Raw genomic sequence first — 27,917 nt, 5'->3', positions numbered from 1 at the left:
TGCCCTCGCGCCCACACGCCGAGCCTCCGGGCTGGATGAAATTACGCGCCTCTCGCCCTCATGCATAAAACATGGCGCGGGAGGAGGAGGGGGAGGCGGCGGGCGACCGTGCGGAGCCCAGCAGTAGAGCCGCCTGTCCCGCGTCGCCGGGCTTCCCCAGAGCCGCTGCCGCTGCTGCTGCTGGTGCTGGTGGGTCCCACGCCCCACCGGCCAGAGAGGAAACTGGGTGTCCTCGCTTCCCGCTGGGCCCGCGGCCCCTGGGCGCGTGGATTTACGCAGCGCTTCGCGCGCCGCCTTGGAAGCCGCCGCCGCCGCCGCCGCCGCCGCTTCGAGCTGCAGCCTCTGGTGACCATGGAGCTCCCTGCGCGCCTGAACTGCCGCTGCCTGCTGAGGAACCGGCCTTGGAGGCGCAGGACCAAGCGGGGGCCTTTCAGGAGTAAGTGCGCCTGCCAGGCGGGCGCTTTGGATTGGGCCTGGCTTGCTCTTTCCTCTTCTGCTGCCTTCCCTCCCTCTGCCTCCCTCTCTACCAGAGACCTGTAAACCACTGTTCTCTTCTTCAGTGGGTTTGCTCCAGGAAGATCACCACTTTTATTTTATTTTATTTATTTAAAATAGCTACTCCTGTACATCTTTAAATTGCTATACAGTACTGGATTATCTCACATGTCAAAGTCAGTGGCATGAACGAAAATTTCCAACGCCTTCTAGTTTTTGAGTTATAGCTCGGTTGGTAGAGCATGAGACTCTTAATCTCAAGATCATGGGTTCAAATCCCATGTGGGGTGAAATATTTGAACCGGATGATCCTTGTGGTCCCTTCGAACTATTCTGTGATTCCGTGAAAGGGGGGATGAAAATTAGGGAAATGTTATATACATGCACAAGGCACTTTTTAAAGCAATTTTTTAAAAGCAATGTGGGCTGAAGTCACTTGTGACTGGGCCCCTTCCGGGATTATGGGCCCCGAAACTTCAACTTCATTAGTTTCATAGCACATCCTCCCTGATCAACCCCCATCACTGACTGCATTTTTGTCTGCACAATGGAATTTAATTCCATTAGCTAACTTGATGAAGTGGCTCCGCTTCTTTACAGCATGGAAGAACATGCTGAGTAGTCACACAATTGATTGGCTATCAATTAATTAAATGCCCATGCCCTGCCCCTCACTAACTTTACAAGGAAGACAATCAAATCAGGGAAACATTTCCAGATGATTCCATTGTGCTTAAGTAGTCTAAACCGATGAATGATTAGCAGGGCTGGCCGACCCATGAGGCACATTGAAGCAGCTGCCGGAGGTGGCAGAACCTCACTGGGGCAGTGCCACCATGGGTGCCCCCACCTGCTGCCACCCCATCTGGCTCCAGAGAAGCAAGGAGAAGGGGCAGAGGCAGGTTCTGGCAAACTCTTGTGAAATCTTGCTGCTGCTGCTGCTCCTCAGGGGTGCCACCTGAACCTGGAAGCCATGCAAAAAACCTAAGCCACACGACCCCAGCTACACCTTTCCCTTTCACCTTAGGCAGTGAAACAGGTCGGGCTGCCCCCTGATGATTAGGCCTGGACTGCTAGGCTGTAATTCTACTAAATAAGTTGCTGCATTCATGCTTTTGCAAGCCTTGTGTGAAATTTTAAAGACTAGTTTGGATTCTCTAGCAGAGTGTTCTTCTGCTTGTCAAGAACTTATCCAGGTTGAGGTTCCACAGCACAGAACCCATTTAAAAGCCATGCACCCAAAACAGAGGTGAGCAGTAAAGGGGTAGAGCCCATGCACCTGTGTGTGGAGCTTACAGAGAAAGCTATGTTGAGGTGTATGGCATTTGATGTGCTTAGAAAGTCCCTGCCACCAAATCCATCTATAACGCTTAGGTAACACAGATAATCCTTACACAGTTCAGACTTCAATTGGGACACAAGCACAAGGAAAGGGGCATATGACAACTAGCTGACTACAGCTGTAGTGTGCAGGTTAAGTCACATGCACAAACACAAATATATGCTACATATTATTAAGGAATCAAGTGTGGAAACATGTACCCATTTTGCAGATCGGGCTCTCTGAGTCCAATAATTTATATTCCAATGGAAACAAGCCACCACCTTAGTCCTATGGAGAATTAGGTTTGGCTAACTCTGCGTAGAACTTAATTGCAACCCTCATACAATACAGCCCCCCTGGATTTTTGCGGTCAGATAAAAAAGTTTGGGGAAGACTGTAGCTCATTGACAGAGCATCTGCTTTGCATGCAGATAGGGCTGGGAGATACTCTTGCCTGAAACCCTGGAGAGTCAGTGTTATCAATACTGAGCTAGATGGAGCATTGGTCTCACTCCATATAAGGCAGTTTCCTATATTCCTATCGAAAGTAGGAGGAAATGGAAACCTGTGGTTCTTGCTTGGATCATAGCAAGGCTGATTCTATGCATGCTTACTCAGAAGTAAGCCTCTTGTTGTTCCTCTGGCTTTCTCCTAATGCTTGCAGTGCCCTTTTCCCACCAAACCCACTGCCAAAGCCTGCTGATGGCACTTGAAGTTTCCATCAGAAAGCAAAATAACAGTAGCAACAGCGCTGCTACACTTCACCAAAAGGTGAAGACCTCTCTGCTTTTAGCACTGCACTGATACTTCAATTCAGTGGAGTTTTTTTATCTTTGCTAACAGAATATATTTCCAGGCCTGGTGCAAATGTCACATCACACTACTGATCTCTTAAACCAGGGCTCCTCTCCTCTCTCCCACACATCCTTCACTGGGGAAAACTAATACAATTAGCTTCAAATTCAGTTTGCTAACCAAGTTTAGCAGCAGTGTAAAACATGCCACATCATGGTTGATGCTGTCAAGAGATGAGAAGATGCTGGAAGATGCATGCTTCCTTATTTTATTATTTCTTATTTCCTTGCAAAATAGGAAATGGGAAGCTGTGAAGTAGAAGAGGAAAGTGTGGCCCTTCAGATGTTGCTGGACTCTAAATCCCATCAGCCCCAACCCTTATGGACAACTGTATGGGGAGGTGATAGGAGTTATAGTCCAACAACACCTGCAGGGCAACAGGTTCCACAGCCCAATTTTAGACAGAAGGAAATTCTGTATCAGGCCCACTTTTATCAGTGGGTACCCACAATACATAGGTGGCCTGTGCTGGTCTGGCGCAGATCATTGCTTATCCAAATGGATAATATGTATGTATGTGCAGCCAGCTATCCTTCTCTTAGGGCTGCTGAGAGAAGGGCTGGTGGCATAAAATTCTCATGCATGCATAGAGGTGATGGGGAGGTTGTGAAGGGTGACTGGATCAAGCCTCAAGTCATGGCAAAAGCCCTGTAAAATGTATTACCAAGTTGGGTAGGGATGAGCTGAAAATGAGTGACCCAGTGAAGTTAGTAGCAGTGCTTCAGCACAAAACTATTATTCAAGGCACAATTCCCCCCCTCCTTTTGCCTTAACTTGATGAAGATACACATGTTCTTCAAACTCTTTAGACAGGCAGCTATGTGCATGTTTAATAAATGGATAACCTGTCATCCTTCCTGCCCCTCTGGCAAGGGGACAGTGAGTTAGGCTGTAATGTTTTTTATATCAAAGGATGGCTACTTTAGATCACTTTGTATGCTGCATGACAGTCTTAAACCCTGATGAAGAGAACAAGACAAATGTTTTTGTTGTTGTTGTTTTCTTCAATATTGGAACAAGATTTGTGGAGAGGGACCTTTGATTTGAGAAGCTGGTTAATGCACACAACAAGTGAAAAACTGTAAATGAGGCAGTAGCTGATGGGCGAGAGCAGGTTATTTGCCATGACAGCCTGGCTTAAGCCTGAGGCAATCATTTGAGTCGATACTGTGAAATATACAATAATTGCAAGAACCAGCATTAACCTACTTATCCATGGTTAAATGTGAGGCTGAAAAGACTTTGGGGTCTTGCAAACCTTGAGATGGAAGGGCAGCGAGGTGGGTGGATGGGTGTGGATTGGCTGCTTTATAAAGAAAGCCTCAATTGTTTGGAACCGCAGCGCTGGCTGCAATTTCATTGATTTCCAAACATGTAACCCAGAAACGTCAGAGAAACCTGTAATAGAAGACTTCTAAGAAGAATGCAAATGTGCTTTGGGTTCCTTGTAATTGCTTGTTTTCCTTGTGTTCTTGTGACAAATGTAGGCTGGGGAGGGACCACAGCACATGCTTTGAATGCAGTTAAGTTGCAAGTTCAGTACCTGGTACCTCCAGCTGAAAATGTCAGGTATCAGTTGATGGTGAAAGGTCCAAGCCTGAAAGTTTGAAGAATCTGATGCCAAGCAGAGCAGACAGTAAAAACCTGGCCTGGTATAAAGCAGCTCTCCCTATGTGCCCTTTTAAACTTAATTTAATATAGAAGCTACTTAGGATGGACCAAACCCACAGATGAACTCTTCAACCATCATATTTCATCTGCGTTGTCATGAGCCCTGTGGAGATGGTCAGATGCCAAGGAGGAAAGGGAGGAGCTTGGAGAATTGCAGACAGAGGACCCAGGGGAGGTTCCTAACATGATGGAGGAGCTGAAATTGGGCATCAGGGGGGTGTCTGATCCACCCTATCTCCAATGCCAGCAGTGGCAACATGAACAAGCCTTCCATAGCTGCTCAGAGGAGTGCCCATTTGATTGCCCAGTCCCAGGATGCTTGCTGCGCAAATAGCTGTGTCTGCCCCCTACTTTAAAATGAAGCTGCAGGAGGAATGTTGCTTGTTGGATCAATGTATTTGCTGGTGCTGAGGCATGTATTCTTGCCTGTTGTGTACCTGCTGAACCTTGTAACCTGTACAGTACTATGCCTTATGCACCGATCTGATTTGAGCACTATCGTCTTTAGCAGAACTCGAGCTGGGAGTTGCAAACTTTCATATTGCAGTGAGAGCCCGGACAGGCACAGTTTTTGTTGATGAAGTAGATCCTTTAGGCCTATATGAGTTGTCATCAACTTCTAAAATAATGCACATTGACTGTTCATTGTTGTTCAGGCTCTCCCCTTTTAACTATTTCCGAATAAACAAAATGGAGACTTTAAAATGGGCCTGTATATAATCTTCCTTTGCCCCATCAAGCCAAATGCAGCCCATTAGCAATGTATGGCAAGTCACAATGGACTTTCTGCCTAGGACTATGAAATGGCAGGCCAAATTGCATGGCTGGATGGACTGTGGTGAGTTTGGCGAGTCACAATTTCTGTTGGGCTCCTTTTAAAGTGTCCATTTGACTTTGCAGCAGATTCTGCCATTATCACTCTCTTTTTCCCTAGAAGCATTCCTTCCTCTGACAAGGCTGCTCACATTGCATTCAACCTCCCTTGAAAAGGCTTTGTTACTTTAGATTCTCTTGAACCCACAGTAGTGCATAGGGTGGTTGCTATGACAACACAGACTAACAGCTTTTACCACCCTTTGGGTAGCTAACAGGATGAATATGCCGTGTAGCTAAAGGGAAACTCATTGACAAGAAGAGCAGCTCAATAAGAGGTTCTCATATATTCCTGCAACATGGTGTTGGCTTCCCTGAAGTGATATTTAGTATGCAATATGGGGAGAACTTGGTGTGTAGCTAAATGTTGCAACACACCTAAATTATCAGTCATTTCCTTTTTGAGTCTTACTGCAAGCTTCACTTTCCTCATGTACAGTACTTGCATTTTGTTCCCTGGTGCATTTAAATGACTGGAAAACCAGCTAGCCTTCCTGCTTTCTTGTTCTTCTCTTCCAAATTGCCTTTACTTTGTTTCAACTCACACAACTCCACAGCTACAGTTGCGAATGAAGATACAGTATACGAATACCTTCCAAACAAATCATCCCATTGTGCTTTTAGGCTATAGTGTTGCAGCAGTAAGGCAGGGAGGGTGGGTAGTGGTGGGGAGAGATTCCATTATTTAAAATAAACTGGAAAGTATGGGCAGTATTCAACTACCACGCTCCATCCGTTCAGGGATTTCCTCTTGTGCAACAACATTTTTTGGGTCTCCTTCTGCGCACCTTCACTAGAGGGTTGAGGGAACCCCCAGATCAGGTTTAGGGGAAGGAGAGAGAAAGGAGGGCTCATTGCACAAGCAGAAACCCTTGTGTGCTACATTGGCTAGAACCCTCTGCAAGGCTTTGATTGTGCTAGAATACTTGTCCGTCTCTTTCAGGAAACATATTATCTCTGCTCTCTCTTGCAGCCTTGATAGGCTGGGGAAGGAGAGCCAGCTGTAATGGGGTCCAAATGCAGATCTATTGCAACTGTATGGCCTTAAAGTACAGTGGTACCTCGGGTTAAGAGCTTAATTCATTCTGGAGGTCCGTTCTTAACCTGAAACTGTTCTTAACCTGAAGCACCACTTTAGCTAATGGGGCCTCCTGCTGCCGCTGCGCCACCGCTGCACGATTTCTGTTCTTATCCTGAGGCAAAGTTCTTAACCCGAGGTAATATTTCTGAGTTAGCGGAGTCTGTAACCTGAAGCGTATGTAACCTGAAGTGTATGTAGCCCGAGGTACCACTGTACTAGGAAAAGAGCTGTGCTTTCCCCAGGTCTTTCAAGTCTGAGGAGGTGCCTGAATGAACTTATGTGCTAGTACAGATCCAGCACAAGTCTTTTAACAGGACAGAGATAGCATTGTTTGCTCTGTTAAAGATGCTTATACCAGGAGGTGGACAGGAAGAGCTTGTCTCTGTTGGCTCTGCCACATGTTTTGTGACTTCCAGTATCCCTGATCATGGTATCCTGCTGGAATGGGTCTTGGATCACCATGCTTTATTTATTTACTGCATATAAATGTTAGAGATATGTTAATTTATATTAACATATTATGCTAATCCATGATTTGTTACAACCATGGTTTGCTTCACAAACTGTGAGTCATCTGACAGATGAGCAAGCATGACTTGTTTATTCAAAGCTTGATTTGTTTTCACAATCCTCTTGCTGTATGTCTCTGTAGCTTGATAGGTGCCTGTTGTGGGGTGGACAAACAAACCATGGTTAAGCAAAGCTGTTGGGCTCAGACATACTGCCAAACCACGGTTAAAGCAAGTCATGTTTCCTAAGCCAGCAACAAACCACATCATAGTTTGTTGGTATTGTTACTCTGGTGGGCTGGATTTTCACTTTCAAACAAACCATAGTTAGTCTGAAGAATCCATAGCTTAGCTTAGCATTATGTGCAAAATCAGACCACAGTCTAAGTTGGCATCGTGCAGCTTCCTATGCTAGAAAAAATGTTTTTTCTTTTTTCTTTCTTTCTTTTATGAATTCATTAGAATTGTAGGATTTTATACAAATTGTGGTACACAGCAGAGACATGATGACTGAAATGCTCTTCTAACACAATCAAAGGTAATGTACCAGAGAACCAAATAGAACATTAAATGTCAGTATCCAACAAAAAGAAAATTAACCAGAAATATAATATTGTTTGAAGTTGGGTCTAGGGGGCTTAAATTAGTGAATGGCTCAGCTGCAGATGAGGTTGAGTGAAACTGTAGAGGAACCATTTGTAGTGATAAATTTTGGCATTTAAAATTCAGATAATCATTCTTCATTTTAAATCACTTCTGTTATGTTTTATCATGTTACACATAAGCTCAGTTTTATAAATGGTGCAGGAAATATCATTATGATATATTTTTACAGCATTTGCATGTGACAGGCAGCCTCTGTGCTATATTCAGATCATATAGAATTCAGATCACTAAAGAATCTAATTATGGAGAACTGCTGGGTTTACACAGCTGTCACTTAAATTCTAGGTTGGTGCTTTTAATTTAGTTCACCCACAGTGAAAAAGGGCATTGCTGATCTATTTTAATATCTTTTGGAAACAAACAAAAACAGCAGTATGTAAATTGACTCAGTGCATTCTCCACCCAGTCAACTGGATAGCGTGACATTTGCTCTTTTGCTGAAATCTCCAGTGGCTAGCTCACTCTTCTGTAAAATGGGTGACATATTTTTCTGCCATATATATTTGACCTAGTTAAGTAGATTACATTCAGAACAGGAAAAAAGTGATGGCACAAGCTTTGATGTGGTGCCTCCGCTATATAGTAGATGCCAAAACATCTATATTCAAGGACGGCTATATATACATGGAGCAAATCTTCCGAAGTATTAAGTTCAGATATTTCAGAAGGCAAAGAACAAGGGCAATTTAAAACCCAAAACCATTGAGGTCTGTTTAATGCCAAAGGCTTAAGGGGCATTCCTGAGGCGCTGCTATGCCAAAAAGCAGCATAATGTAGTTAGGATCCTATGTACTTCCTGCAATAAAATGATCAGTAAAACGATAGCATTTTAAGCAGGAAAAAAGATACCAACACCAGCAGACACCCCTACAACGTATGTGGTATCATTCATGGTGGTGCACACTAACAGTGTTTGTACATTAGACATACGTGGAACCAAGGAACACATGGTGATAGCAGAACGGCCCCATGAAGTGACTGCACCAGCACACTCACAAAACTAACTGAACAAAGAAAACTGCTGTTAGCACTACTGTGGTTCGTGAGCCAGGCAGTGGACACGCTTTAGAGCTCCCTGGAGATAGAGGCTGAGTTCCTTCCCATTACAAATGCACTTGCACACCAGGGTGTTATTGTGATGATGACATCTATTTAGATGGTGCTTTTGTAATAATGTGTTGGTTCTATTTGTTAGATACAACAAAGTGTGTGTGTGTGTGTGTGTGTGTGTGTGTGTGATGAAGAAAAATAAACTAGGGCAGAGGAAGAAGGAAGCTTTAATATTTTTTAATCTATATTGTCCACTAAGTGGCAGTGTGACTAGGCTCCAGAAATGAGTTCTTTTGTATCTGACATGGCATGCCAAAAGTGAGAAGCAAGGAATAAGGGCTACACAATGGGAGGAAAAAGGTGATTGATGTAGTGGAATATAGTGGGAACATAGTCACTGCTCCCCTTTCATGCAGCGATACAACATTTGCTATGCCCTGAGTCCAGCAAAAAAAGAAAATAAGTCTGTCTGGCACAGAGAATGACTATGATTGCACTACAGCAGGGCTCCCAGTTTCATGAGGGTGTCCTGAGGTAGAATTTTCAGTGCATAGCAAAAATCCCAACACAATGATTGCTGCAGTAGCATCCAAAAACCTTTTCCCATTGCTGCTGGAGGTGCTAGTGGCACTGAGCTGGCTCCCTACAATGTTTGTACCACACACAGCCTTGAAATGTAGGCAGAGAAGATGCATGGAGAGTTGGACCAAGGCAGGACTCGCAATGATTCAGTTTCATGTTGTTGTAAATGCCTTTCAGCCACCACTGCACCAGTGATCTACAGAAATGCAACTCTATACTCCTGAAATTCAATAGCATCGGGCTGCAATGTGCTTTCGTTTAAGAGATGGTACTGCAAGACGTTCCCTGCTTGCTTTGTCAAGGATGACACAGGAACTTCACCAGCAGTAACCACACTTCAAGCAGCACTGAAGTTCTAGATCAGGGATAGGGAATCTGTAGCCCTCCAGATGTTTTGGGTACAATTTCCATCAGGCCTAGCCAGCTTGGCCAATGGCCAAGGATTATTTATTTAGTCATCTCAGGAGTAGCACTATAAGACACTGGAAACTCTGTCTTTCCCCAACCAGCAAGCCTTGGGTAGTCAGGCCAACCTACCTTCCCACCTGATGGTGCTGTTAGTGAACACCAGGTCAGTCTACAACAAAACAACACTCTGTTGCAGCATGACTGCTGATGAAAGAGCTACCTGTAAACTGGTGTGTATTACTGAGACCTAGGTGAGAAAGATTTGACTCAAGCTTTCCCCATTGGTTACTTGTTGCAGGCAGCTAGGTGGGATCATATAACCCCAATTCTTAAAGCACTTCTTCACTCTCTGTCTGTGAGCTACTGGGTCCAGTTCGAACCATTGGTACAAGTGTACAATGCTCTATAATTGGTACAGAACCCATGCGCTTAATACACAGCCTCCTCCAATACCAATCAATCAATGCTTTGAGATCAGCCAAGGAGATCCTGCTTAAGATCCTGGCAATGGACATGACCCGTGGTGTGTGATGACTTGAGATGGGCGCTTCTTGGTGGCAAGCACCTCAACTGTGGAATTTCCTGTGTGATCATCCCCTATGTTGTCATGTTTTAGATGTCAACTGAAAACATTTTTGTTCGTTTTGAGACATATTTTTTCCTCTGGGTCTTAACAGTTTTGTTGTGCTGCTGTATCATGTTTTCTTATTTTAGTTTTCTAATCATTGTGTACAAGTGCTGTTATTTACATTGTTCACTGCCCTTGTCTCCATTGATAGGAAGGGTGGTATATAAATAAAACGAATAAAGAATAATATTCTGCCATTTCTACCTGTTCGCTTAAGTAGTTCTTTCCATAGTTTTTGGAACACTTTCCGTAACTTTTGTCTTGAAAGAAAATGGCTACAGTGCTATGCAAAATTACTCTGCCATCCCACTTGGTTTGAGGCAATCCTGGGTTCTGCTGCAAGATCTCTTTTTTTGCTGTGACAGATGAAAGCAATAGAGGAATTCCAATAAAATATGAGCCTTGGATGTGAATAAAGATCACTAAAGCAGTTGTTTCATTGCTGAACATCTATATGCCTTGAAGAATCTGTAGATATATAGGGTTTACAAGCTACTGAAGACAGCGCTTTGTTCTTGAAATGTTAGTAAAACTTTGTGAATTGGAGAAAGGCCAGTGTTGAGTCAGGTTTCATTTGCACTCATTATGTGTTTGTTCCAAAAATATACAGCAAAATGGCAACAGAGGCAACTGTATGAAAATTCCTAGGTCCTGTTACAATTTAATGTGACCAAGAAACAGAGCCCAGGGTGAAGTTATGTTGGTGAAGTGGCTGGGCTATGCAGAAAGAACAGTTTCAGCTCAGTGCCTTGCATGAACGTTGTGATGGATCAGATCAGAGGGCTATCAGTAATCCAGCATCTTGTTTCCCACAGTGGGCAACCAGCTGCCTATGGGAAACCCTCAGGCAGTACATGATGGCAATAGGCATTTCCTTTGTTTCTCATCAGCAAATGGTATTAGGAGACGTGGTGCCTGTGATCGTGGATGTAGTATGTACTGGTACATCAGTTAGCCTAGTCAATTGGGAGTATGCTATAGCTCTTCTAAATTTCTGAAGAAACCTGTTGAGTTTGGATTCATTTGCCTTTTCCTGGAGTACATATATGGTGCAATAAGTAACTGAGGTTGACAGGGTGACTGTTTTCCCCAGTGGTGGAAATGTTTCACATTCCAAGTTGGTGCTTCGGCATCTCAGCTTCCATTCATATAAACTTTCAGCAATTTTCAGCTGTGCTATAAACAGCATCTGCTTGGAAGCCTAGGAGCTTCAAATGCCTGAAGGAAACAAAAGTTGCTGTGGTGTAGCATCTGTGTCTGCTGCCTTTGTTCTTCGCTGATATTATTTAGGACATGTCATCTTCTTTCATCTCCAGAAGGTTTTATGGAGAGGAGAAAAAGCTAGCACACGTCTGCTATTTAATTTGAAGATTTTATATTCTTTGTGGTCTGGCTTCTTATTTATGTTTACTGGCTATTACATAGGTCATAGCCCGACAGATTGTTATAGATGAGCCAGCATACTTATCAGTAGAGATGTGGTAGCCGGCACAGGGGAAGGGTAAAAAAATAAACAGGTTAACTTCCCCTCCTTGTTTATTTCTAACTACTTTATATCATGTTTTCCAGTGGGAAAATATTGGGGGACACTGGAAAACGTGTCTATGAAAAGCAATCTTTTTTTAGAATGATTGAGATGCTGTTAAAGATTTATCAATCAAAACAATAGAGAATGGTAATTGTGACATATGCAACTATCAGAATGAAGATTTGATTTCTCCACCTAGAGGACATGGCCATCTTCGTGAGAAGAGCATGAATTGCTGCTTGTCTTCTTCCAAAGACCTTTGGTTTGATTTGGAGACAGTCAAGCCAAATATTCTGCTTCTGCTGTCATTTTGGCTTTGGTCCTCCCTTCTGGTCAAACCTATCACCTATTCCTCATTGACACAAATACCTTTCTGTGGGTTGTTGTTTTTTTAAGCAGCTTATTGCCCAGTCTTGCTGGAGAATAAAAATATCAGAAGGTGTTAGAGCAGAAACTGCAAAAGAACTGTTGTGTATGCCAAAGCTTAAGAGGAACAATCTGAAATGTTGGGTGAGAATTGAGGTCTAACAAATACAGTGGTACCTCGGGTTAAGTACTTAATTCGTTCCGGAGGTCCGTTCTTAACCGGAAACTGTTCTTAACCTGAAGCACCACTTTAGCTAATGGGGTCTCCTGCTGTTGCCGTGCCACCAGAGCACGATTTCTGTTCTCATCCTGAAGTAAAGTTCTTAACCCGAGGTACTATTTCTGGGTTAGCGGAGTCTGTAACCTGAAGCGTATGTAACCCAAGGTACCACTGTACCCACAGAAGAAAGATGTATTGAACTGGATATATTCATAATTTTGTTTATACAAAACTAGGCATCTATAGTTTTCATTTATATACCAAAAGGACAATTTTATATCCTAAATTATAAATGCTCCCTTTTATGTTGTTAAAGGTGTAAAATAAGTTTAGGTTTCATTTAATTTTTAAAAGTAGGTATAATGTATATTTCAATCCCTCCCCCTGAAATTTATGGTTGTTTTTTAATTTTAAAAAAATCTTGTTTCCCTCCCATAGTTTCAAAATTTCCAGAAGTTTTATTTCTCTATTTCTTGCACTCACAGTTATTTGAAAGATGAATTTTAACACAAAAAAGGAGTTGAGTAATTATCTTTCACAGTGAAACTTCACTTAGGATAGCTGTCAACCTTCTTGGATCTCATTTATTTATATCCAGATTGATAAGCTTTTCTAGAATTGGTCTGGCCTATAGTCCTCTTTCTTATGTGACAAAACGCCTTTCCAACTCTTATCATTGTCCTTCCTAGTGAGTAGTTTTCTTAGGTGTAGAACCCAACATTTTTACACTGATGGGGATTTAGGTTGTTGCTTTTGAGTAGCCTAAGGCAAATCTCATTAATATTCTGAAAGAAGGGAAATGAAAGAGAATATAAAATCAAACATATAATAAAACACATATACACATATATAATACAACATGCTTACCCAATGTACTGCTTTATCTTAGGTAGGGCGGGTGGGGGAGAGTGCAAGGCCATAAGTTTACTAATCCATTTAAGGTGGGCCTTTGCACTTTCAGCCAGAGAGGAAAATAAACTCTTGAAGCTAATTTATGCATTCGATGTGTTTGTTTTAGCTAATGTAAATAGTGTGGTGTTAGAGGAGAATAAGACCACACACAACTGCTTCCATGGACAAGGTGTGTGGAGATCCTTTTTAGTGGAAGTAGCTACAGAAGCCTGGTTTGCGTGTTCACATTGTGCCAAACTATGGCTTGGCAGAACCATGTGCAGGCTCCCAGATAAGAGCTTGCTCCTACCAGATCCTTTTTGCTGCCACACCACACTGAGCTAACCCAAAGCTTTCAGCACTATTCCCCCTCTGCAGAGGTGGGGAATCTATTAGGATGGTCTACTCTCAGAGGAAGGGACGCAGGTGGCGCTGTGGGTTAAACCAGAGAGCCTAGGACTTGCCGATCAGAAGGTCGGTGGTTTGAATCCCCGCAATGGGGTGAGCTCCCGTTGCTCAGTCCCTGCTCCTGCCAACCTAGCAGTTTGAAAGCACATCAAAGTGCAAGTAGATAAATAGGTACCGCTCTGGCAGGAAGGTAAACAGCATTTCTGTGCGCTGCTCTGGTTCGCCAGAAGCGGCTTAGTCATGCTGGCCACATGACCCGGAATCTGTACGCTGTCGGCCATGACTGGACCTAATGGTCAGGGGTCCCTTTACCTTTACCTTACTCTCAGAGGCTGAGGGATCCAATGGGTTTCCAGATGACTTTCATGCTAATTCGACTGGCACTCCTGTCAAAGCCCCGGCCAGCCTCTGGAACATCCAAATGGCTTGGGCCATTGACACAATCACCCCTGAGCACCCTTTCTCTCTTCATGGAGCCTTTTTGGTCACCCTGTATGATGACCTCTGCTGGGAGAGAGATAGGGAAAATGCATGCCTGTTAATTCTCATTGGCCTCTCAGCGGCTTTAGATACCATCAACCATGGTATCCTTCTGGAGCGGCCATCTTAGTTATGGGTGGCTCACACTGCTTTGTGATGATGAACTAAACCAAGAACAAGCATTTGTTTCCATTCATTCCTAGCAAAGAAAGAGCTTGCCCACAAGCCCTGATTTAGATGACATGCTAGAAAGTGGGAGGAAGGAGCAGAGTGGAGAAAGAAGATTGGATGAGTGTCAGAGAAGATGGGAAGAGAACTGGTGAAGTGGACAGTGAAGGGACTTGTGGTTCTCCTAATGTTGAGCAACCCATTGAGAAGACACTCTTATCACATACAGGAGGGAACTGCTGGGTGTCACTGCTCCTGTTCAGAGGGAGAACCTCCTCTGCAATCCTGAGGCAACAGCCCCCTCAGCCACAGGCTCAGGTAACACATGCACACCAGGGATGCACTGCAACAATTTGTTGTGGAGCCCCACTTCTAATATAGTAACAGGAATACATACTGAACATTTCAGAGTATATATACACATATCTGTGCTGAAATGTAGCTGCTTCAGGAATGAAGAATAGCAACAACTGGATAGTCTGCTAAAAGAAAATATTTGGGCTTCGAAAGTGCAGAGTACACAGGCATTTAGATCTCACAGTGCAATGCATAGCTGCTCAGAAGCAAGTCTTATAATTTTAGTGGACCTTAACTTCCAGGAAAGTTTCCACAGAGCTGTAGCATTGGTCAGGAACATTTCATCTAGTGAGCAACACAACATTCTGATTATCTCCTTCAGGAGTATGAAGTCATGACTTTGCATTTGTAGAACTGAAACCTAAATTCCAGGGGGGCTTGTTCAAGATCCAGGTCTGGCACCATTCAAACTATCTGCGGGGGGGGGGGGTATTGTTGTAGCTCTAAAAGCCTTATTTTGGAGACAATGAGATTTTTTTTTAAAAAAAAAGGTTTTACAAGGCTATGTAAAAGAAATCAAAGTTATTTTTATCATTTATATGATGGGCATGTTATTGCTCCTTAATATAAAAAATATTATTAGGTACTTTTAGCTAATAAAATGGAGCATTATAAGAAAAACATAAGCATGCAGTTGAAAGCTAAGAGGCAACCTGAGCAAGGAAGCAGAGGGTGGGAAAGAGTTTTCCACCCTCAATCATCCCTTTAAAAGTAATCTCAGCCCCACTCAAAACATTGCCTTGACACCATGGAGAAAAAGGTTGTTTTTACTATAAAAGAAGACAAAGAAAGAGCCTTGCTTTATTCTACAGTAAAGTGCATTTCAGGAGTATTGGAACACAAATGGCATACATTCTATTCTATTCTTCTTCGTTGGAACATCATAAGGTGACTTCTCTTCTCATATGTGTATACTTTTTGTCTCCAGGAGTGGTTAGATGAAAGTTGTACAGCAAATGTTCTGATGCCCACCATTTGAATGAAGAAATGTCTCAGTACAAATGGATCTCTGTGGGAAAAATAGCTGGTCAGGGTTAAACCAAGCCAGTTGGCTGCAACTCAAACCAGGAGTTGTCATGGGCAGCTTAGATGCCTAAGACTGGCAGGTGGCCAGTTCTTAAGCTTCCTATGAATTAGGGTCTGTGGAGGTAGCTTTAAAATGGTTCTGGTTATGGGGATAATTAGAGGTGCATCCAGAAGTGAAATCAAGACACACAATCAATGGAGATAGTCTTGTGGCTAGGTGTGAACCTGAAACCTTTGAGGATGTTCAGAAGCTGCCTCAGGAAGAAGCTAGCAAATGGCATGAGGCGATGCAGAAGATGAGCTCAATGGAGTCTCTAGGTGTGTTCTCCCTCACAACGTTGCCGCTGTTAGAAAGAGCAAGAACAGTGTCTGGACTTTCCTTTCCTCCTTCTCACACAGAGGCAACCGTTGCTGAACTCTGCTACTGCTTGAAGACGTTTTCCACAGAGGCTTGCGCAGAGAAAACGTACTGGACAGGCAGATATTCCACATACTGCTCATCTCTCCCCCCCCCTTCCTTTAAAAAATAGCAGACCTTGGACATGGATGTTGGCCTACTGATTGTTGGTGACATCATAAGCAGTATCCAATGAGTTATGGCTAGCCATGCAATGACAAGAATAGTTTGTGGGAAGAATAACACCTTACACTGACAACATTGTTTTAGGCTGTGTACACATTACTGTCTACAACGTCTCCAGTGTGCTCCCACTACTGGTGTTTGAAGCTGAGTTCACATGGTGTTAGGCACAATCTGTACAGATCCTGCCATTTTTTGATCAATACCCCTGTTTGATGCATTTTCCCTCCAGCCAGCTTCCATGCAATTTGAAAACATTAGCTGCAGTTAAGCTGAGGTGGGGGCCACTTCAAACAGCCATTGTGCAGGCATGCATGGCAGAAAATGTGCCGGCCACAGCTTCATTGAATAGGAGTTGGGGAAGTTGTGGGTGTGATGAAACAAATCAGGTAGTGCACATTGCTTGAAGACACACTTGCTCCCTCTCAGGTGTGTACAGCAAGGTAAGAATGTGACTAGGAACGTAATGGAAGGAAACAACCACACTGTGTGTTAAACCGCTAATGTGTACACATTAGCCTGAAGTTTTCCAATTTCTGAAAAATAGCAAAATTTAAATTTCTGAAACGATTTTTTTTAAAAGTTATCTGACTTAAATATTTAGTCTGTCCAATAATAAAATCCTATATTTGGAGGATGGTGGAGCTGTGTTAGGGGTGTAGTGCCATGAAGATCAGCACAACTTCTGGTGTGTGGAGTCTTTCAATGGTTAACATTTCAAAAACTACAACTGTTCCACAACATGAGAATTCTCTGATTCTTAATTAAGTAGCATTTATTGCTCTGTAAAAGAATAAATATAACATTACCAACAGTTCTATCCCCTGCAATTCAAACTCAGCCCCCAACAGAATCAAATACATAATGGGGTCAACATTGTATCATTCATTTATCAGACAGGAAAGGGGAAATGTAAAATATGAATGAATGAGCTCTCACCAAGGTCTTAACTTTTACTGAAAAGAAGATTAGTGGAATACAAAAGGGTTCAAGATAAATTCTGAACAAGTTTCAGAATAATTTGTGGATATAGAACGTGGGTAAGAGGCATGCCAGTTCTTGTTTGAAACCTATTAAGGATATGGATAAGACAGTATCTTCTTCCCCAAATTAGATTATGCTTCACACATACCCTTACTGTACCAATCTGAATCTGGTGAATGGAAGTAAATCGTTTGAATATTTAATAAACCGTTACTTCATCAACCAGTTGTTTGCACTGAATAGTGTTGAGATAGATGGCACTTACATGCATGTTTAGAATTTGGTCCTTTGCTATTACAAACAGCTGTAGAATTATGATGAAAGAAGCATTTTGTAAGGTGCAGTCCATAGATTTGCACGCCACACTGGCTTCAAAAAGCAAAAAAGATGGCAATGGAACAATAATAAAGAAATGTAGAACTGTGGTTCTTATTGCAACTAGGACATTATTTAGTCAGGTTAGAAATATGAGCCAGCTTTCTCTAATCTTAGCTAAGGCTTAATAAGAAATATAAACCTATGAGCAACTGAGAGAAAATGCAGATGTCACATATTCATGGTCTGAGCTTGATGTCATGTTTCGGAAGTAGCTGTTTTTTTATTCAAATCCTCGCAAGAGCTCCAAATCTGAAACTATGAAAACATGGGCTTCATGTTTGGGGATTATGAATTCTGATGAGAGCTTCAGATTCCTGGGTGGTAGGGATGCATTACATTAGGAGAACGGATCTTCCTGCTGGTACATTTTTATCCGCTGAGAACATAATTGCATGCATGTCAAGTTTGATAGAGAATTGTAGCTCTTAAGTTTCTAAATGAGCTTAATGTTTAAAAGGACTAATTAAAGATCTGTATTTTTTGAAAAAAAATCCATTACGGCAAGATTACAAGCAGTCCTTTTCTATTTTCATAACGGAACTTAGAATTCTGGTGGTGTAGCCATATTTGGTGTTTCCAGGTCATGCAGAATTAAAATAAGTGTCTGTGCTCTCTTTCCATTAGCTATCAAAATGAACAAAGTGTTACATTGATTCAGATGTGCTTGTATATTTGTTGATGATTCTCTGGTTCCTAAGAGGGTAAGTTTAGGCCAGTGGATAGTGTGTTGGAAAACCTTGATTAAATTTTGCCACAGTTTTGACTCTCTGATCCAATTCAGATTACACACTAAACCATGGTTATAGAAGCTAAACTGTGCTTTAGTGTAAAGTCTAGATGGACAGACCATGGTTCACAATTGGTAGGTGAAACAGACCCTCCAGATGTTAGGTAAAGGTAAAGGGTAAAGGGACCCCTGACCATTAGGTCCAGTCGTGACCGACTCTGGGGTTGCGGCGCTCATCTCGCTTTATTGGCCGAGGGAGCCAGCATACAGCTTCCGGGTCATGTGGCCAGCATGACTAAGCCGCTTCTGGAGAACCAGAGCAGCACACAGAAATGCTGTTTACCTTCCCGCCGGAGCAGTACCTATTTAGCTACTTGCACTTTGAGGTGCTTTCGAACTGCTGGGTTGGCAGGAGCAGGGACTGAGCAATGGGAGCTCACCCCGTCGCGGGGATTCGAACCACCAACCTTCTGATCGGCAAGTCCTAGGCTCTGTGGTTTAACGCACAGCGCCACCCGCATCCCTTTTCTCCAGATGTTACTGGACTGCAATTCTTGTTGTCCCTGACCACTGACAAGGATGGTCCACAGGTTCCTCACTTGCTCTACCTGATATTAATTTACATGAAGTTCAATCCTTCTGCTCAGAAGTAAGTTGTAGTGAACACAATGAGACTTAACTCTTGGGTAACTGAATATAGGATTGCCTTCTCAATGGCTCACATACGAACATATAAACTGCATTAATTCAAAACTCTTTCCTTTAAATAATATAAAAACTTGTTTGGGGTATTCTGGTCTGTGGCAGCTGTTTTACATCTGGAAGTTATCCCTTATTGTTGCAACTATTAAGAGATAAAATGTGTGTTTGAATTCACCCATATGCCATGAACCAATATTATTCCAAAATTTAATTATGAGCATAAGAACATAAGAGTCCCAGAGATCCAACGAGTCTAGCATTCTGTTTCCCACACCTGTGACCAGCCAGCTGCCTCCAAGAAAATGCTCATGGCTAATAGCTGTTGATAGACTTGCTCTTTATGAATGTGTCTAATCCCCTTTAAAACCATCTAAGCTAGTGGTCATTGCCACAACTTGCAGCAGAGGCGACACAATCCTATGCTTGTCTGTTCAGTAGTACCTAAGTTCCATTGTTCATCAGGACGTTCTCCAGGTAAGTGTGTCTAGGATTATAAACTCATTTCCTTAAGTTGATTATGTGTATTTTCTTTTGTCTGCCATTTCCACACATGATGCCCACTTTTATAAACCACTATTATGTTCCTCTTTGGGGATATAAACTGCAGTCTCTTCTAATAGGGAAGGTGCTCCAACTCCCTGATCATTTTTCCTGCCCTTTTCTGTACCATATGCCTCTACAATATCTTTTTTGAGATGGGGCAACTAGAATGGTACGCAAAAATTCAAATGTGGTTGCACCATAGATGAGGGCATTGCAGGGCTGAAGGTTCCATTTTGACTCTTACCTAATCCCCATTTTGGAGTTTGCCTTTTTCACTGGCTGGTCCAAGCTGACATTTTCATTGACTGTATCTGCCTCAACCCCAATATCTCTTTCCTGTTGTGAGATGCTGTTGTGAAACATTTCATTGAATTCATTTCTGCTCTCATCATGACAGCTGTTTTGAAATGGAAAAGTGTAACTTCCTGTTCATAAAGTCTGCTTCAGCTTTTTTGTTTCTTCATTTCTTCTTTGCAATCACATCTGCATTTCCAGTGTTTAAAAATGCTATGTATTTCATGTGTTGGGTACCAAATTTTCAACAGTTTTCACACTGTATCTGTCCCATATTTCTTACACTGTGTCTACTTCTTCAACTGCAGGCTTCCTTTTTAAGTTAGGGTTATTACCGTAAAACAATTTGATGGTGGATTTAATTTATTTCAAATATTTTCAAAATCCAGTGAAAACCCTTGTAAGCTGCCTTCAAGACTGGTCATCCAAATTTTGTTTGGTATGTGTGTATATCCCCTCCATCCCTAATTATGAGACTGACAGCTTATACCAGACAGCTGATGTTGGACAGCTACCCAAACTGTTGGATTCATGATTCTTAGTGGGGGGAGAGGATGATTAAGAAAAAATGTTCTCAATCAGTTTAGCTGTCACTGTGAAATCCTTGCAATGTAGCCAGGCTCTGGTTACATGTCAATTTAGAAATCCTGTGGCGCTGCAGCTATAACAACTTGTTAATTATTTGTGAAGTAACAGGCTGTAAGATCTCTGGCTCACATTTTTCTTACTGTACATGTTGTTGATAGGCATGTAATATGAGAATAATCCCTTTGCTAATAGGCCTTGGAGGGAACTGAGTTGAGAATTTTCAAGAGTATGAAATAATAGCACTTAAGTAAATATTGTTTAGAGGAGGGGAAAGCAATTGTTGGTATGTTTGGGATTGTTGCTGTTGTTACTATTACTACTACTGCATTATATCAGTCATGCAAAGCCAGGAGAAGACTGGGCCACTGCAGGTTCTTTTGCAGCTGTCCTAATGGATGAGACAGTAGTATCACGTCATTGAAACATGGCCACCACAGACAGAATGTTAATGACTTTATAAAGCTAGGAACATAGGAAGCTGCCCTGTATGGAATCAGACCATAGGTCCATCTAGCTCAATACTGTCTACACGGACTCGCAGTGGCTCTCCAGGGTTTCAGGCAGGGAACTCTCCCAACTCTACCTGGAGATGCCCAGGATGAACCTGGGACTCTCTGTGTTCAAAGCAGATGCTCTGTCACTGAGCTATCGCTCTTCCCATGGGTTCCATTTTGAGATGCTGTCCATGACTCCTAACAATGTCCAACACAGGTGTCCCCAAGAGTGTTACTGCATATTTTTCTTCCTTCCATTGTGCCTTGAGGGAGTATTGGTAGCAGTAGTGCCAGAGGCAGAAACCAGGCAGTGGCAATTTGTTTGAATGGAAGAGTATTCAGGAGATAAATGGTGATAAGCCCTGTAGTGTCTATCTGGACTTGCGCCCACTATGTAAGTACTTGGGGAGAGAGATGAGGAACAGAGGGTGCTTCCCTTCTATAGCAAATGATCTCTGTCAGAGTCTCCGCAGTTGTGACCCCTGCCTTCTTTGCAGAGCTTGCACCTATCCCCAACCGCAGCTTGAGAGCCATTTTGAGAGTTTTTATAGTCAACTTCAAAGGAAGATTGCATGACCAGCCATTCTTTGAACAGGCTATAGTATTTGTTTCTAATGCTTTGTGGCTAATGCTAAGGTTGAAACAGTAGAAAAGACCTGATGGACTTAAACAGGTGTAATTCCAAGTTGACACTGTGTTCTTGTTGTTGTTTTTTGAATTACCACCCTTAAAGCTGTAGAAATGTCAGTAACTCAGTTGTTTGGAATGTGGAGCTGAAAGTGCCAAGGTTGAGGAGACTGCAAATAAAGAAATCAAAGAATGTGAAGGGAAATGGGCTCATTGTCCAGAAATCTATGAACTTTATTTCCCTTCAATAAATCAGTACCAGTGTCTCTTTTGTGGGCACCAAACCAACACATTCCTGCATCATTGTACTTAGTTAAAGGTAAAACCTCTTGTCTCTTTGAGGTAAAGGAGGGCTAGGTGTGAAAAGAAGCACAATATGAACACTTTCCTGTTTTCAACTTTCATTTGTGGGGATGACCATGCCATTTCTGAATTTCCCTTTACTTCACAATATTTCAAAATAGTATTTTGCAGTATATATTTAAGAAGCGGTTTTGCTGCTCATACCCTTGAGAGTGGAGCAATCCTGCTTTAGTAACTCTGCTGTGACCTTGGATGTTAGCTATTTCCTGCATATGTGATGCACTGTGGCCATATTATCAGAGTGGAAGTTGAGCTGGGTGGGCATTGCTTGTGGTCAGCTTTTCCTCCCCGCGGGTTCCGTTCCCATGTGCCCTCTTTATCTTGTGGTTTGAGAAAAAGGAAGGAAACTTTGCTGTTGAAATTGTTCAGAAGTTTCTGTACAAAGCTGACATTGGGTGTAGCAAGTATTGGCAAGTATAGGGAAATAACATTTTGCCTAAGAACTACCTGGAAGTCAAGTACAAATGTGGGAATGGGGCAAAGACTACAAGGACCACCTCTCCTCTTGTCGGTGAGAAGCCTTCTTCTGAGGAGGTGACTATGAGTGGAAATCAGGTGTTGAGCCTGCACTAATACCTCCTCCATTTCCAAGGACATGGAGACATGGGTGTGAACAAACTTTGCAGACCCAACCCTCTCAAATGAGTGCCCATTTCCTGCTCCAGCTGCTTGCACTAAGTGTTGTGCTAACTCTGCTTTTCAAAAGGAAGGTGCAGAGGAACAGCACTTGTTGCATCGTTGTCTTAACATGTGCTCAGCCATGAGTCTAAACCTCTTGAGTATTTCCTGCACCTTGTCTTATATCTTGCCCATGTGCCAGTCTGATATATGCATTAAAGCCATTGGCAGAAACAAAGCTGGGAGTTTTAGTTTTTTGTCCAGCAGTGAGGGTTAGGACACCAATCTTACTTGTAGATGCTGAGGGCTGGACCTGGAAACTTCTGTATGCAGCAAATCTGCTCTGCCACTGAGCTGTTGTCCTTGTTTATTTTCACTAGGAGATAGATAGGAAGAGTGATTATGTTGACTATCTGGGACTTCTTACCAGCTTTTGATACTTACTCATATGACATCCTTGGTTGGCAGTGTTTTGCTGTGGCTCTATGGTTCCTACCTTTCCTGAAGATTCCAGAATGTATTGGTACTTGTAGTAAAGATCTTGTATTAACTTTCTTGTGGGACATCATATCTATATAAGCCACCATGAGAGGTCACTTGCAGTTTTTGAGTGGGATCTCTATTTCTACTTTTCTTTTGTACCAGATGTGGTGGTGTCATCCTTGAATGACAGCATGAGGGCTGGAATTAGCAGCTTTGAAACTTAATCCAGACAAAATGGAGTAGTTCATGGTGGATAGTCTTAAAACTAGACAATTAATGGAATTACCTGTTCTGGGCGAGATTCATCTCCTTGAGCCAAGTCAACATCTAGATTTTTAGGTGGAAGAAGTGGTTGGGGACATGATCTGTCAGCTTTCCACCTTCCTGAAAATGTGAGACCCTGAAATACTGCGTTGAACTTTATGTGTGTCTGCCCTTGGAGCCAGTTCAGAAGCTTCAGTTGATGCAGAACTCATGAGGCAGATATTTGCTGCTGGGAATAACTGCAATACTGTAAGAATTATATTGGTTTCTAGACTGTCATGTTGCTGGTTCTTACTTTTGAAGTCGTTTACAGCTCCAGTGTATGTGTTGCCCCAATATGAACCTCTCCAACCATTGAGGCCCAGTCACAAGTCTCTTCAACAGAAGCTGAATTGTCTATAAGGCTGATAGAGAATTTTCAGTTGTGGTCTCACATCTATAACGTTTCTTACCATCTGGGTAAGAATGTGGTCTTCTCAGAAGTGTGCTTTTGAAACTTTTAAAAAATGTTTTTATAAATATTTAGGCTTCTATTGTATACCCTCTTACCCAGGAGTAAGCTACACTGAAAATAAGGGGAGTTACTTCTGAGTATGTGTGTACAGTATAGGATTGCATTGTTTGTCCCTTTTTTTACAGGCTGGGAGTTTACCTGAGCTGCATCTGTTTTTTGTGATTTGAGAATAAACTTTAGATACAGCAACTGTCATATTTTATTATTGCTTTGATGTTTTAAATCATTTTCTCTCCCCCCCCCCCATAGAACCCTTGCAAATGGAAAAGCTGAGTAAACATTTTTAAAATAAATAATACATAGCAACTATACATTTTCTAAAGAAATAATACATAGTAACAAAGTATAGGTCCTGGAGACACTGGGGCAAAATATTCAGAATATGTATAAAATGGAGTGATGTTGTCTTAAAACGTTTAAATGGAAGCATATTTTGAAGCATCTAAGCATATATATTTTTTAATGACCAATCAGTCCATCCCCCCCCCCCCCCGGAGGCACCGTGCTTATTTATGTCATGTGCCATTGGGAATATAATTGCATTTGTCCTTAGATTTCTCTAAATGTATACCATGTGTGTACATGCAGAGTGCATTGAGATAGAAAATTTTGTTCCAGCTACCCAAGCAAATTGACGTGAGTCTTGGGAATTTTCTTACTGTTAGGAATGAAGTGATGATGTCATTCTGCCTGTTCGGGAAGCTATTTTCCCTAGAGGCAGAGAAAGCCAGAAGGGACCATGTCCACATACATAAGGAAGGAAGACCCAATGCTCTTTCTCCATCCATTCTTCACCTCCCCCCTCTTTCCCTTTAGAGGCCAATTTCCTTGACTTTCCCTTTCCAACTTTTAGGGGGCAAAATAGCAATTAAAAATAAATAAGAGGAGCTAAAGAACAGGTGCTGGGGGGGTGCATGCCAGCAGCTCTTCTTTCTCTGCACATGTGATTGTGATTCTCCTCCAGCTTTCTCAGCTTACAGGTTGAAGAGCATCCATGAAGAACAGGGTTGCTCTTATGACTGTTAGTAAATCTAATGTGCAACCTAGTTCTTAAGAGCCTTATGATTACTTCTTTTTGTTTAGGGTACTGTCAGAGGTAGATTTAGGGCAGCATGACTGGTTGCCTTGCACAGGATACAGGAGCCAAGGGGGTGTCTTCCCAGCGCTTTCCCCAAGTACTTTTCACCTAAGAAACCACCATCTTTGTATAATCAGGCTTTGTTTTCCCAGTGATGGTTCTATATTTTTCCTCTGCTACAGAAAACTCAACTTCTCTCTCTGTTGTTTTTTTTTTTTAAAGTATGAAACATTAGAAAATACTCCACAGGTTTGGGAGTTTCTTTTCACTGTTTTCTCTTCTTTTTAAAAGGTTCCTCCCCCTGGTTTCTGCCTGATTAATTACTTCCTCTTTGTACTTCTGCTAATATAATTGCCCCTCCCTCTGTAATTAGAGTCATATCGTTTCCCATTGTGTGTGTGTTCAATTAATCAGGCTGCAAAAGGAGGGGACTGAACTTTCCTAGGGCAGCGTGGACAACATGCAACCAGAGGAAAAGTCACTGAGCGTAAGCCCCTTTGCTGGCTCACCTTGTAGCAATGGTTAAGCACCTGCAAGAGGTTGGGAGAAAGGAGAAGAGACCCATGCCTGTTGCATGAGTAGGCTATAACAGAATACATAAACACACCTAAGTGAAAATGTTCTGCTGCCATTCCTGATGCAATAAAAAAGAGGAAAAGCCACTGTCAGAGAGCACTAAGAGCCTTGTATCTGGGACCACCACCACCCTAACTTTGACTTTACAACCTCATAGTACTTGTTGCTGCAGACAAAAGAGAAAGTTGCTAGGATTCAAATTACAGTCACTAATGAAATGAGCAGACCAAGGATAAAAAAGGGGGCAGCATTAACCAATTTATTTATAATTTTCAAATGGGAAACCATGTTTCATCTCAAATAAAGACATCCCGCATCCTCCCCGTGTATTTTTGGAATATACTTCGTAGGATGCCATTTAAGTGGTGAAAGGGTGGCAATCAGAGAAACTTCTCTTAGGGGCCTTTGAAGTGAAGGTTGAGTCATTATTATTCATCACCAGGCTAGTTTGTGTGCTCATTTAGGTGACAGTTGTTTTCTCGAAAGAAAACAGCCTCTTGATGCTTTTTAATTCCTGAAAATAAAAGAAACAAGGACTGTCAAGGCATCCGGATGTAGTGCTTTGAAAGCAGTGTGCAAGGAAACAAATTTAAATCCAAGGGAAAAACTGAGTGGCATAAGAAGGAAAGAGCCAACAAGAACACTGTTTAGCCATTCTTTAATGTTTCAGAAACAGTGTTATATGGCTAAGCACAATATATCTCTTATACTACATTTGTAAATGATGTGCACTGTCTGTGCATTGCACAGTGCTGAACAAAGAAGGAATATGCTTTCATTGCTCTTCTGTGTCACCATGGCAATTTTAAAGTACAGTTTCTGTAGCATTAATCAGAAATGCAAAGGCATAAGTTAAGGCCAGTGGACAGTGTATTGGAAAACCTTGATTCAAATTTTGCCACAGCTATGACTCGCTGACCCAATTCAGATTACACACTAAACCAGGGTTATGGAAGCTAAACTGTGCTTTAGTGTAAAGTCTAGATGGACAGACCATGGTTTACAATTGGTAGGTGAAACAGAAGTAGGGTTGCAGTTCAGCAGTGCTTCCAGGGCAATTTACAAAAATCATAATACAATATAGAACTGTAGAGTTGGAAGGGACCCTGAAGATTGTCTAGGCCATGCAGCTGTCCCATACAGGGATCAAACCTGCAACCTTGACATTGTCAGCACCGTGCTGCAGCCAACTTTGCTATCCAGCCTCTAGGCAATAAATTGCAACAGATTATCATAGCTAAATGGAAAGTAACTGTGACTCTCAGAGGTGTAGCTTACATTTTGCTCCGGGTTATTCTGGAAAAACAAGAGGCATCTAGTTGGAGAAGCTGGAATTTGGATTTACTCTGCAAGGTAGTTCTTGCAAAAGAACCTGCTTAATAGAGCAGACAATTATGCTAAATAATATTCTGTTCGCTGGAGCTTGCATGTTTATTTTCTTTGATAAGAACTGGGCTCTGTAACAATGTAGTAAATAAGTTGCAAGTCAAATGTAGATTGTCACTTGACAATGGCATGCTTAGTTTTTTTCATGGCAAGTCCATGAAAAGTCCATGTAGTTTCCCAGCATAATTACACGCCACAAAAAGGGCAAGTACACATTGCACGCCATTTCATACAATGGGATGCCTTCCATGTGGGAAATCCGTAGCATGGAAGTGGCCTTACATAAGGTAATACACTCAGGGGCTGGATGAAGGGTGTGTGGTGGGGGCGGCTGCCCCAGGTGTCACCACTGAGAGGGGTGACAAAATGCCAGGCACTACTCACCGCGGGGCCTGCAGCGCACCCATGCCTGGGAGTGATGTGGTGGCTTGGGCGCCCGCAGGCTCCGCACTGCCACAAACGGTCTGCCCATTGCCTCCCACCCAGCTTTAGGGTAGCTGAGTGGGAGGAGGCAGGCAGACTCCTCGGAGGCCCCACAAAGCATCCTGCCCCAGCTTGTCCCACCCCGCAGGTGGCTGGCCCCACCCCTGGGAGCAGGGCACGCGCACCACCCCAGGCGCCGGATCAGCTTGCTCCACTGCTGAATACACTTGATCATTTTCTCTTTGTATGTGCAAACTTCTTAACATTACAGAACTTTGCAGAATTAACCTAGCCACACTTCCTTCCTTTAAACAATGCACATAAGTCAACTCTTTTCTTCAGAGCCCTTTTAAGAGTAGATTGATGTGGTGAAGTGAATTCACCGTGCGTTTTCTTACACGTTGCCTCTCATTTTTCGACTTCCTGCACCCATTAAGAAATACCCCGCTTCAGATCCCAAAAGCTACACCCAAGGTGGGGCAGGGAGAGAAACAAAACAGGCTATCATGTTCATGTAAATGAGGCTGTTTCAAGTTGTGCAGATGCGGAAGCCGCTGTCACTGGTGAACGGAAACAGCCCTGCTGTAGTACTAAAAGCAGCTTTATCATTCAATTCAGTAGTTGTTTGGCAAGCTCATGCCCAAGATGCACATGGAAGAGGAGGATCTGGCTGTCTCTGATGAAGCAGATGATATCTTCTGTGAAGGTA

At 42.6% G+C, this 27,917-nt stretch overlaps 1 protein-coding gene across 3 annotated transcripts in view; it reads left to right on the top strand.

The window, feature by feature from the left end:
- Positions 1-217: 217 nt before the first annotated feature.
- RIPOR2 (RHO family interacting cell polarization regulator 2) overlaps positions 218-27,917 on the top strand; it is a 99,981-nt gene continuing 72,281 nt past the window's right edge. Inside the window, exon 1 of one of the 3 annotated variants that reach the window (XM_082234946.1) lies at positions 218-436. In XM_082234946.1, the coding sequence (XP_082091072.1) occupies positions 352-436 (85 nt within the window). In that variant the 5' untranslated portion in view covers positions 218-351. Of the gene's footprint in view, positions 437-27,355; positions 27,915-27,917 lie in introns of those variants that run through there. The other 2 variants (XM_082234943.1, XM_082234944.1) reach the window with 2 other exon arrangements.

This window comes from Podarcis vaucheri (genome assembly GCF_965113315.1).
Source record: "Podarcis vaucheri genome assembly, chromosome: 8".
Lineage (NCBI taxonomy): Eukaryota > Metazoa > Chordata > Lepidosauria > Squamata > Lacertidae > Podarcis > Podarcis vaucheri.
Note: the sequence above shows the minus strand (reverse complement) of the source record. Positions and strands in the feature narration are given on the sequence as shown.